General features: G+C 35.3%; 1 protein-coding gene across 31 annotated transcripts in view; it reads right to left on the bottom strand.

Annotated features, from left to right (window-relative positions):
* Positions 1–2,418: 2,418 nt before the first annotated feature.
* The window catches only part of UNC80 (unc-80 homolog, NALCN channel complex subunit), a 230,409-nt gene continuing 219,196 nt past the window's right edge, over positions 2,419–13,631 (bottom strand). For all 31 annotated transcript variants that reach the window (XM_056808118.1, XM_056808124.1, XM_056808110.1 and 28 more), the window contains 4 exons: positions 6,552–6,633; positions 6,346–6,457; positions 5,094–5,299; positions 2,419–3,058 (listed from right to left, as the gene is read on the bottom strand). In XM_056808118.1, coding sequence (XP_056664096.1) covers positions 2,783–3,058; positions 5,094–5,299; positions 6,346–6,457; positions 6,552–6,633 — 676 coding nt within the window. In that variant the 3' untranslated portion in view covers positions 2,419–2,782. The remainder of the gene's footprint in view (positions 3,059–5,093; positions 5,300–6,345; positions 6,458–6,551; positions 6,634–13,631) is intronic.

The following is a 13,631-nucleotide window of genomic DNA, read 5'->3' on the forward strand; positions in this document are numbered from 1 at the left end:
AGTAGGAGATTCTTAGAAAAATATTCAACCATCTATCCCAAGCATTTGAACTGGATAAATTAAATCTAATTCATTTGAACCATCATCGACCATTATGGAATAGGTATGTTTAAGTGATCTAAAAAGACAAATTAGGCTTGGACATTTTTGGGTTATTTTAAGGAGCAATTTGTTGAATTTGAAGACATTCATCATGAAGGGCTCTTGTTATATTTTCCCCAACATAAATCAATACATTTTTATATATATGAATGTTTTAACAAATGATCCCTATATTCGAAATAGGTTATTCTATTTACTTTGTCAAGATAAATGACATTGAGACTTCCATTCAGTAAAAGCACCTGCTTTCAATGTTTTGAACATTAAGCAAATGGTTAAAATTCTGTATAATTTTCTTCATCTTTATTCCTCCCTTCCTATACCTTTAAACTCCAGGACAACAATAATCCTGAAAATACAACTTATGACAATCTTATGTACATACATACAAATATTTTACCCATACACATAGACATTCAACATAATTTAGGACGTCTAAAAAACAAACAAACCTGAATACACCTAGAAGCAGAGATATTGCCCTAGTAGGTCAACACTCCCTCTAAATAAGGCCATATTTCTTAGAAGAGGGGCTATTTTTTTTTTACCTATACTGATATTTGGAACACTGAAGAAGTTTTAAAAGACATCAACAGTAGAAAAGCAAGGAGGGATTAGATAAAAAGCAAATAGGCATGATGTCACTTTTAAAAGGAGTCCTGTGCTTTGATAACTATATGAAACTGTACTTAAGATACTTGTTGAAAGTAACGTTGTTCCTTAACATCCCACCTCCCTCCATAACCGCCCCCCCCTTTTTTTTTGCTCTCCTGTACAATTATGTTTATGTCTAATCTGAATCAATAAACTGGACTGGAACATGCACATACATAAAGACGTTCACACAACCCAGACACTTGAAAATTACATAGACATAAGGCCTCTAACACTAACTGAGCAGCAGCATATTTTCTAAATAGCAGAAATATACCAGCTTACTTGAGAGATTCACAAAATCCTTATAATAGATATGTACCTGCATTGGAGGGTTAGATGGCAATAAGTGCAAACTATATGAAATACTGTAAAATAAATAAGAGTACATTTGGCCTCTCTAATTTTTGAATTTCTACTTAATCTAGGTTTAGGCAGGTATTTGTTTCATCATTTATTTAGCGATACATCACATCGTATTCTCTGACAGGGCTAAGAATGTCTTTAGATTACATTTTGACATCATTCAAAATATAATTTTAAGCTGATTCATTAAGTATCTCTACTAGAAGAATGCCTTTTCTGTATTAGATTTAGGTTTAGTAGCCTCCTCTGTATATGCAGATAGGGTATATAACCAATATAGATAAAGTATAGACATACAGAATAATTTAAAATTCATTGTAACATAAGGTCTATGTTTAACTTCAACTCTAGGATTAGACTTTGCATTTACATAGCATTTTAATTTAGGCATAAGTCAAAGAATCAGAGAAGCATAAGTTTGTAATTTGCCTTATAGACATGTCGTTTTCTAATATAAACATTTAAATTCAACTTTGAATTGTGATATCCATAATCCTATGATTTTATCATAGTGAGATCAATCCCTCTCTTTTCATATTTCTTTGAACACTAAGGAAATAACTTCATATGAAAAGCCCATGTGCAAGCCATAAGAATAGGAATAACTTATGACTTGGCCTAAATGATGGAGAAATCTTCTCATTTCTAGAGTGTTATCTTGTATATTAAATGTATGTTCCTTTGAGGCCCTTAGGAATACTGTTATCATAAAGGAAAGGCTATTAAGTTGGTTCTAATAACCTCAGTACAGTACTAACAGTAGCCATAGGAGAGTAGGTCTTTGAGGATCGACAACAACTACTATTCCTGAGAATAAATACATATTTCCAATTGCCTCCATAGCCATACTTTGATATAATCATGGCTATAATAAGAAATCTCATCCCTTTTAGCCACTGTTTTCACATTTGGCCTTCACATAATCATAATCTCTGTCTCTGAAAAGAATTTTTAGCTTTGTAAAGAACTGTTCCTCTCCCCACATAATACTGTATAACCAGATAGCTATATTTTGAAATGGACAGAAGGTTCTTATAACATTAGCATTCTGGTTTATAAAGTAAAGTGAAAGGGAAAGCCTATCCCTCAAAAAACTACACTTTTCCTTAATGATATTATTTTTTTACTAGGAAAATCAGCAGTGGACTTTTCTTTCTATTTAACTTTGTGATATTGGTATTTTATTTCATCTTAAATATAATTTGCTACTCACGAATAAGTTATATATTTATTTTGAAACTATAAAAATAACATTCAGGTGAGATGTAAATGTGACCAACATTTTCAAAGAGTGGGTTTCTTTTTTTTAGAATATATTAGTAAGTTTGTCCTTTTTCTTAGATAACATGATGTTTACAGTATATTTGTAATAGCTCAAGGCTTAATGAATGACAAATTATATGCATGGAAATGGCTCATTCTCCCATTCTTCTATGGCATATGTGGTCTTCACAAAACCAAATGAGTCTAATTAATTTTATTATTTTTAAAAAATATTCTGTGGATTGGTAGCGAACTTGCTTAGATTTGTGCCCTCTATGGATCTAAAGTGCTTTTTTAAATTGGCTAATGATAATCTGTCACCACTGTCTTACCTAGAGAAATGTAAGTGCTTCAGCAAGATAATTCATTCTTCCCCTAACCCCTATTAAATATAAAATTAAACATGAGATTCATCTAGGTCAATATCTGTCTCCCCCAGTTCAATATGAGTAAAACTGAACTGGCTTGTTAATAGAGGATTCTCCATCCCATTTTCCTCACTGATATGAAGAATGGTGTCATCAGGCTGTAGCAAGCTTGTGGTCTCAAGTCCTGCGAAGTCTTCAGTGTCTGAAAGCTGGGTAGATGACGGGCTATGTGCTGTAGCTCCTTGTGTGACCTCAGCATCATCTTCTTTTTCCTTTACTTTCTCTTCAGTGGGATGGTCCTTACTCTAGAACCAAGATAGCCAATAAGTTTGAGACCTTCACAAGGCAGAGGAAATATTCTTTCTAAGTGCCAAAATTTTGCATTCAGAGATTAGAGGCAGTTTTATATAGGAGAAAGATTGCTGGGATTTGGGGTCAGAGGACATGGGTTTCAGTCCCAGCTTTGTTATTTACTATATATTTGAGTTAGGGTAATTCACTTAGCCTTTTTGTTTCTCAATTTCCTCATCTTAAAAATGAGAGAAATGGACTGGATGACCTGCAACACTAATTATGATTCCATGTACCACCAAAGAGCTTCAAAAATAATTATTCCATTTCAGATACCTCTCTAATTTCCTCAGAATGTCATAGAAAAGACTATAATCATAATACTTAGCATTATTAAACCCTTTTATGAAATGGCTTCATAAAAAATTTCTTTGCTTTCTCCCTCTCTCTTAAAATTATTTTATTATTTAAAATCTCATGTTTTAATTTGTATATACATTATATCAGAGAATGTAAGGTCCTTGAGCATAAGAACTGTTTCATTTTTGTCTTTGTATCCATCTTCAATTCCTAGTATGGTACTTTGAACACACTAGGCATTTAACAAATATTTGTTGCATTGAATAGAATACAATTTCTCATTTTAATATAAAGTATAAAAGACTTTATTTTAAGGCCACATATAAATTAATCAATGCTTTTTAGGCAAAATTGTTTCTGGCAAGTACTTTTGAGTGTCTATACATACATATGTATAGCTCCATTTTGATATTTGAATCATTCATTTCAACAAAGGCAATCATAGTCTGGTGAAAATTAATTTTGCTTTTTTTGGCCCCAGAACCCCAGCATGTATACTAAAGCTAATAAGCCCAGAGACTGGTTATTAAGTTTCCCCCTTCTGTCTCTTTGTGTCTTGTGAGATGGCACAGCTGGAGTTAAATTCCCTGTATGCCCGCATCTTCCTTCACTCCTTATATGGCAATTTAGAAAATATCCTCACTCAACTATATTTCTATGGATAGTACAGTAGTCTCCTATTGGTGCCATGCTGGCTCTTTGTCTAAAGATCTAATAAATTTGGGTTATGAGGAGCTCTGAGCTTTCCACTGGAGTACAAAAGCCACTTCATAGTTCCAGGGCAATGGGGCCTTCACACTGAGACTATGAGACCATTCCCTTGTTGGCATCTGTTTTTCTCTTTCCTCCCTGCATCAGTAGTAAAAATGTTTTGTCAATTTCTATCCCTGTGTGGTTCTGCTGCTCTTCTTCTAAACGCTCTTGTATTATACCAGTCATTTCTCTGAAACTTGTCATATCAAATGTTTCTACCCATTACTTCAAAAAGAATATCTAACATTTATAGCATTCTAAATTTTGCAAAGTGCTTTACATGCATTTTGAAGTAAGTGCTGTTATTGTTATTATTATTGTTAGGGCAGCTAGGTGGCACAGTGGATTGAGTGCTGGGTTTGGAGTCAAGAAGATTCATCTTCCTCAGTTCAAATTTGGTTTCAGACCTTTACTACCCTCATTTAACTCTGGTCTCAGTTTCCTTATTTGTAAAATGAGCTGGAAAAGGAATGGCAAAACATTCCAGTATCTTTGTCAAGAAAACTGCAAATGGGGGTCATGAAGAATCAGACACAACTGAAATGACTATAACAAAGTGGAATTATCCTTATTTTATAGATGTGTAAACTGTAGCTGAGTTACACATCAGAAGTAGTGTTCAAACTTGATAGTGTTCTTCTTGATTCTAGACTCCATACTCTATCCACCCTGCCTCCTTGTTGCCTCAAAGGAATATTTTGGAGTTCCATACAAAATGCTTTCTCTCAAAATTTGTACCCAAAATGTTTCTTCTCCATCAAGTAAAGTACCTCATGTAGAATAATTATTGATTTCAGCTTTAGTAGTAGTGCTCTCTCAAATGAAGTTAATTGCCTCAGGCTTGATCATAAAATATAAAAATCAGGAAACCACTGCATGTTCAAATTATACCTAAAGGGAAGTCAGTCTCAAGGTATCATGAGAGCCATTCATTACCTGGCAGGGACTCTGGCTGTGCCGATCAGCAACTATGGTGGCGGGGGAAGATGTGAGGACTGGTTTCTCTCCTGCTTCTGGTTTACCAGATTGACCAGGACTGCTCTTGCTGCAACACTGTTGTTGGGTGGTGGCAGGAAGGGTATCTGCTGGGGAAGGTGCCGTCTCTGGCTGAGTTTCTGTGAAGGTCACTGATCGTTTCTGATCTGTTTCCGGGGAGGCAGAAAATGGGGGATGAACAGAAAAACACAATTGACATTTTCAGCTCTCATTCATCTGAACTAAGCTCTCCCGCCTTTACTGGCATTACTATTATCTGTTAGTAAAAGTAAATATTTTGATTTAATGCCTCTATAATACAAAAAAAATCTGTTGTAGTCATTATTTTTATGAAGTCATTAAGATTTACTGCATTAAGCTAATAAATCATTATCCTTTATGACAGCTGTCCAAACTTGGCTTTAATTAATGAGCTAAGGATTTGGCCTTTTGTATGGGCAGATGGATGCATATCATTATGACTTTTTGTATTTTGTGCATGTGTATACATGAGGTACCTCCCCTAGAAAAGGATCTGCCTTAATTTTTTTTATCTTCCTTCTAAGCACCATCTTAAACATTTAATAATTTTTAACAATTAAAGACCCTGTCTCTAGGTCTTTGCACCAATGAGCCTCCATGCCTGGAATTCTCTCCCTGCTCAGTGCTATCTCTTGGAATCCCTGGTTACTCAGCTCAAGTGCCACGTTCTACATGAATGCTTTTTGGATACCCCTAGCTGCTAGTGTCCTCCCTCTCAAAACTACCCTGTATTTATTTTGTATATATTCTGTATATACTTACATTGGTACATGTTGTCTCCCTCCTTAGAATGTAAGCTCGAGGGCAGGAACTGTCACTTTTTTCTTTGTATCTCCAGTGCTTAGCACAACGCCTGGCACATAGTAGGTGTTTAGTGAATATTGGCTTGCTTATTTGATTGAAAAGGTATCAACCTTTTAAAAATAAACTCTCTTAACCAAATAGTATATTACTTTCTGGAGGTGGAGAGAAAAGGGTATGTGTATGTGGAATCTCCCAACATCTAGAAAATAACGGTGTTGGTATGCACAGAACTCTTCCTCCCATCATCTCTTTACAATAAGGAAAAGATAACCCTAAACTATGTACCACCTTCTATATCCAGGCACCCGCTCCCCTTACAACATGTCATTGTGTACCCACACTGTCACGTGGGTGAATGTTGCCTTACCTGTGGGCTTTGTTTTAGGCTGGATGCTTCGGCGAGTAGTTGAGAGCCGAGCCCCATGGCGGCTTCGAGGTTCAGACTGAGTCTTTTGACGAGACAGAAGGGGTCGTCTTAGCTAAAAGAAATGAAATAGGGTAAAGGCAAGAGAAACTTGAGAGAATCCACTGGCTCTGTCTTGAATACGATCACGTATGTCCTCAAGTACTTACCTGCCTTAGACCTCTCTTCCTTCCCAGGGGTTGCTGAATAAGGAGATTCTGTTGGCCAGGTTCACTCTGTATACTTGCCACCCTGTTAAAAATCAGGAGTATTAACAAAAACAAAGAAGTACAGAGAATTGGCCCTAGCCAGTGTGACCACAAACCACTAATGTGACACAGTCACTTCAAAGACAGAGCTATCTTTGAAGGCTAGGTGGGACGGGCATCCTTAGGTGGGGATTTCCAAATGTTTGAGGAGTTATGGTGTTTGGCACAAGGCCCCGTATTTCCAAACTGCCAAAATTGAGGTTCTTTGTTTTCAGCCACAGATGATGTTGCACCTCATACCAAAATAACCACCTATGGCATACCCTGATTATGGAGCATACCATTCACAGGAAGAATATAAGATGGCATTTTGTAATCTCAAATTTGGGGAGAGATAGGAAAGAGAAACAGCTCTCTCTGATAATGACACTTAATTAAAACAATTTCCATTTAAATAAAAGAAAATGAACAAATGTGAAACACAACAGACACAGGTTCCATTTAGGTGAAGGGGCATGACACATGAACAGGATCAACATTCAATCTATGTTTGCAGCCTGAAGTCTTTTTGAGACTAGTGATTAAACATAGTCATAAGTAGGTATATTTAAAATTTTTTGATATCATAGTCTATCAAAGCTATCAATTAACTTATTTTTAGAGCTTTAAATCCCATTAAATGCACTGAAATTTAACTTTCCCTTGTATCTTAAATTATCTTTTTTCAATGATACACTCTGAATATTTCCATAGCATTACTCTTAAACCTAAAAGAGAATTACTGGATCAATGAGATATTTGTGTCATTGGGTCAATGCTTCATGAGGGTGGGCAAGGATAGTATTTTCTAAGCTTGTTATCTCTCTCTCTACTCATATTGCTCTGCACACAGTAGTTGCTTAATAAATGTTTGTTGAATCGAATTGAATCCTTTATAGTAAAATATAACTTGGCAGTGATCTTTCTTTGTGGATGGCCAATTGACCTATGAATGCCAGTTTTCCCCTAAACTATAAGCACATAGGGGAAGTGCTGTTAACAAGGGGGAAAGTATTATACCACTGGAACACAACTTAATTCAGAGAATGATGTCATCAATACTCATTTAATGTTTAATCTTTTTTACCTTGTTCTTAATAAAGAGCTGTTACCTAATGATAGCTCAGAGTTAGGCATTGTATAAAGTGATTAGTAATCAGAAGTGTCTAAGAGAAAAAACTACTTTTTTTGTGTGGTTGTTTTCAGATCTGTGATTTCACTGATATTTGGAAATACCTCCAAGTGAGAAAATATCCTCTACCAATGTGGATTAGTTGAAGCATTGTAACTTAGTTTTGGAGAATTCTTTGGAGCAGGGGCAAGTTAAGTGACTAATATTTACCTATTGAGCATGTGTCTGAGGCGGAATTTGAATCCACCCTCAAGCCTGGCTCTTTATCCACTTCCTCACATTATCTCTCCACTTATTTCTCTTTCCCCTAAGGACTTAGCTAAATGAAGGGGTGGGAGAGGCATAGAAAAAGAAAGAACTACAACATTGCCAAACTAGTATTTGGGGTCATATTATCAGATAGTGAACAAAATCAACCATTAACATGCCGGGATATTCCAAATAAGCCATGCTATCTATGGCCATATTTACCATATTGCTTGATCTTATTCTTAATTCTTTTAGAATAAATCAGTAATTCCTAGTGAGGCGAGTCTCCAAAGTTCCACATTAAGAACAAAGCTCATCTATGTGGGAGAGCACTGCAGCCATTACTGAAATGAACTACAGTTGGAAAATGTTTTGTCTGACGACCAGCAAAATACAGAGAAGATTATTGTTAGTGATCTAAAGACCAAGTGAGGAATTTAGAGGTGTGGAAAACTGTGATCTGCATTACTAGAGGCAGTACTAATATCAAGGGGATAATGGAGTTTTGAAGTACCATTAAAAATGCTATATAAATAGGAATTGATAGTAGGATTATAATGGAAATGTCATATACTATAATGTGAGAAAACTGTATGAAATAGAAGGAAAAAACCATCTTATGTCAGGGGTAATAGATATCATTGTACAATGTTAGCAACCTGGTCAGAATTCCAAATCAGAGATCATAAACTTAAGGCTTACCTTAAATAACTATACAAAGTTTATTATCAGAGCAAGTACTTTGTATAAATGATTTAAAAGATGAAAATCTTAGACATGTCCTTGAAAACACACACCTAAGATAGTAAGTGAGATAATAAGATAATATGTTTCTTCTGACACTAAAGCACTGATGTTTACTTCTATAGTTTGGACAGACTATAATAAATAGATATTTTTTAAACACTTACTTTACATCTTGAAATCAATACTAAATATCAGTTCCAAGGCAGAAGAGAGGAAAAGGGAGGCTGTTGGGGTCAAGTGACTTGCCCAGGGTCACGCAGCTAGGAAGTGTCTGAGGTCAGATTTAAACCTAGAACCTCCTGTCTCCAGACCTGGCTCTAAATCCACTGAGCTATCCAGCTGCCCCATATAGAGAGAGATTTAACAATGATTGAAGCCATTGCGTAGAATGGAATCTAATACCACAAATTTCTTCTTTAGATGCTTAAAACAACCTTCAATCACAAGTCAAAAATAATTTCAGTGTAGGCATATCTCCATATTACACAAAACAAGGGAAATCTGTAACAGCTCTGTAGAATTTTGAATTTTTACCCAGGAAAATATATAGAACTGGAAATGCCAAGACAATGTATTTTGAGGTGAATATATAAATTGCCATGTTCCTGTCTACATTATGTCTTGCATTTTAAAGGAATTTATCTTTAAGAAGTAAAGGAAAATGAATACTATGTAACTCTATTGGTGTTTTCGGCTTTAAGAGCTACAACAACCAGATTTATTTCTTATTTTACAGAGCAAAAATGTTACATTTTAATTTTATTTAAGTTCTTAAGTTAAAATACCTGACTTCTGGTCACCTATATAACTGAAATGTGGATCATTTGTATACTTGCAACAAAAATCCAGAGTCTATATCACTATAGACCCTATCATAAATCATGAAAGTTTCTAGATCAGCATAGTCCTCTACATGAAGGATACCTCAGATATCATGTATAAGAGAAGAACAATCAGTATTAATTTTATCAGTGGACAACCTCTGTCCCCCAAAACAAATAAACTTTCCTATTACATTTTTCATCTGAAATTCTGAGTCTTAGAAAAGAGTGATACTTAATCTCTTTTGCCTTAATGTTTATCAAGGGAGAAATTATTAACATGTATATTCTAAAGCCCAGAGAGTTTTCTAATATAAAGCTAACACCATTTTCTAGAATTACATTTTGAGAGAAATGTTCACTTTCATTTTTTTTTAAACCCTTACCTTCCGTCTTCGAATCAATACTATGTATTGGTTCTAAGGCAGAAGAGTGGTAAGGGCTAGGAAATGGGGGTCAAGTGACTTGCCCAGGGTCACACAGCTAGGAAGTGTCTGAGGCCAAATATGAACCTAGGACCTCCTGTCTCTGGCTCTCAATCCACTGAGCCACCCAGATGCCCCCTGCATTTTTAAGGTGATAAGAAACATAGCAATTGTGTACTACATAATTTAGATTTTTATAGGAATAATATAAGCAGGATTTCCAGTTGAAGAGATTGCTGGATGACAGCAAATAAAACCCTCTCTGCTACCAAAAACCAAAAGAGAATCTTACTACATGTTTCCCACCAAAAGAATAAATTATAAGGACTATTTAATTGCAAGAGGAGCTAAGACAGTCTTGGAAGGATTTTGGTATGCATTTCCCTCTTCCAGAGGAATCATTCACTGTCTGTATCATTCACTAATCTGCAAGAGACTATTTTAGCAAAACCGACACTCATCATAGATTTTACATAAAATAAAAAGATAGACAAGATTATGCATGAAGAATTGTTTTAGACTTCAGGATGGTCATCAAGGCAGTACAAAATTTGAACCACGGAGCTCTTATTGAAAGCTACTTTCCCTGACTTAAAGACCATACTTAACAGAAAAGAGAAATAAACAAACTACAATGTGAGATCAGCACAAGAAAAATGAGCAGGTGCTTTTATTTTCTTTTTAGTCATACTTACAAGCTAAGTTATATGTACATACTGGAGATTTTCCAAATGGAGCATCCCATACAGAAGAATTGTTAAGTCTGAGGTGAGCTTTCCACCACAGTAACAAACTGTGGTGCCACAGAAAATGGCTTGGGGTATTCACAAAAAAGGGGGGAAACAAAATTCTACCCTTCCCCACAAACATATGCTTCCCGTTTAATATTTATCAAGTACCCACAATATTAAAGACATTGTAACCTAAAGAACTGTGGATCATGAAATTTTGGTACTGAAGAGCTGATAACATTTTTATTCCTATTCACTAGTTGTAGTTTCCTTCCATAACACCTTATATTTTTAAACTAGTCTAACATTTTCATGGGGCAGCAAGGTGGTGCTATGGATAGAGTACTGGGCCAGGAATCAGGAAGACTTATCTTCTTGGGTTCAAATCCTGCCTCAAACACTTACTAGCTATATGACCCTGGGGAAGTCACTTAACCCTTTCAGCCTCGGTTTCTTCATCTATAAATGTCTGGAAAAGGAAATGGCAAACCACTGCAGTATTTTTGCCAAAAGAACCCCAAATAGAGTCATGAAGAGACAGATGTAATGGAAACAATTCAACAACAATGACTTTTTACATATATGATCTTATTAGATACAACAACCCTGATGGGCATGGGATTGACTTTTATAGATAACAAAAACTGAAAATCAGAGAGTTTGTTGTTGACTTGCCCCAAATCACACAACTGGAAGATATTAACGTTTTGGGACTATAATCAGGTCTTCTTACTCCACATCTCATCTCTTTCTGCTGAATATGCTACCTCACATGATTTAGTCTACCTTATTCTCATGAATATTCTGCCTAACCATGATTTAGTTTTCAAAATAGGTGGGTACATATTTAGAAAGGGATTCTTTGATACTTATTTTTAACTCGTGAAAAGGAAATTCTTTTGTTCTTTTTATCTTACAGATACTTTGAAATGTTGGCTAAGACTATTTCATCAGAAACATGCTCTATTGACAAAACCCGACTTGTAAAATGCTAAGAACTTGATGACATGGTGAAGTTTGGGTGGTATGTGGCAAAAGTCTATACGTTGCCTCTCAGTAGAACATCACTGCTCTAATAACTTGGTTTACCTTCAGCAAACAAAATACATTCCTGTCTTCAAGTTCAAGAGCTATCTGTAATTAGCTTCAAGCCATATGGATATTCAGAAGAAGCCTAACTGGGAATAGTCAGATTATTCTGTAACCAAGACTAGACAAGTTCTAAACACTCTGACCTGTTGGCTTGACAAAATTATTCTTGCCTGAACATGATCTTAGATTTATTTTCAACAACAGTAGAACCAGGGAAGATTGGGTTGAGGTATTTAATTCCCTTAGAGAATATTAAGAGTTGACCCATTCTCTTGACCCAATTCCTGCCTCTTGCTTTAAATGATATAGCTCCTGGCCACATGGCAAGATTTGTAACATATGACCAAAACACATTGACTTCAGATATGTAATAGGACTAATGGAAATTTGATGTAATGCATTATGCCCTTCTCAAGTCAGCAAAACGGGTTAGACAATGAATCACTTTGATTTCTTTAATGCTAAATTCTTTAGAGCATTTTGAGAGAATTTCAAGGGAGTTTTTAAGGAATGCTGTCTTGTTTAAACATAAACTTAAGTGTAGACAGATAAGTTTCTTAAAAGACAAGCTATTTTTAACTCCATTATAGATTATCTGCTTTTTAGAAAAATTGTGCATAATTATACAAAACCATCTTGAGAACTGTTCCTTTTTTGTTATTTTGTTTATGCCAGATAACCCTTATTTGAGCTTCTGCCAATGGGAACAAATCTTAGCTCTGCAGCTCTTCCATCAATGATAAGAGACTGAACTTTCTGGGTTAGGGCTGTCAAACATAAATGAATGTCATGAATCTAATCTAACCAAAAAAGATACATCTGATGATGGAATGAATTTCTAATTTTTAACATGAAAGAAAAATGTGAAATCTGAACAAAATGCTTTAAAAAAAAAGTGACAAAATTCTTAAAAGGGAATGGTCACAAGAAAAGCCTCTCAACATCTCCTCATCTTTACTTATATAACAAGAGACACTGGCATGGAACAGTTGATAAGTGCAAGACTTAAAGGGTCAGATATTCATTTGAAATGGAGTAAAAACACTAGTTATGGACAGGAAGCATTGTCTCCCCCCTCCCCCCACAATGAGGATCAGTTGAGAGGTATGACTATGAAAGTACAATGGTAGGAACCATTGATGTCATTTATCTGAGTGTTAAAGGTGCAGTCCATCCCTTCTTTAAAAATCTTTAGATCTACAGAATGATAATTGTATGTTGTGCTGGTATCATAAAACTTTTCTAATTCAACCAAGGAACATTTTTTATGCTGATTTTACTGGACAATTTTTAGTTAGATGAGTTGGATTTATTTTGAGTTGTAAATTCCTCATATAAGTTCTATTTGGAAAAGCTTCCTAAAGTATGAAAGAGATTCTATAAAATGAATTCAAAAAGGGAATTAACATGCATAAAATTGACATTATTCTCATAGTATTTTCAAATGAAATATGGTATCCACTAAAACTCTGTCTCAATGAAAAAAATAAACTCTTATTTTCTGTTTTAGAATCAATATTGTGTATTGGTTCCAAGGCAGAAGAGCAGTAAGGGCTAGACCACAGGGGTTAAGTGACTTGCCCAGAGTCACATAGTCAGGAAATGTCTGAGGCCATATTGGAACCCATGACCTCCCATCTCTAGACAACCTACTTAGCCTCCCCCTCAATATTTTAATAAAGGATTTCTTGACTGTCATACTTAAATTAGACATATTGATGAGGTTCCTGGAAAATTATTAATGAATATTAGTGTGGAAGGGAAACATTTAACTAGGAAAAATTTAACACTGGTACATCAGACTG

This window comes from Monodelphis domestica, chromosome 8, assembly GCF_027887165.1.
Source record: "Monodelphis domestica isolate mMonDom1 chromosome 8, mMonDom1.pri, whole genome shotgun sequence".
Taxonomy (NCBI): Eukaryota; Metazoa; Chordata; class Mammalia; order Didelphimorphia; family Didelphidae; genus Monodelphis; species Monodelphis domestica.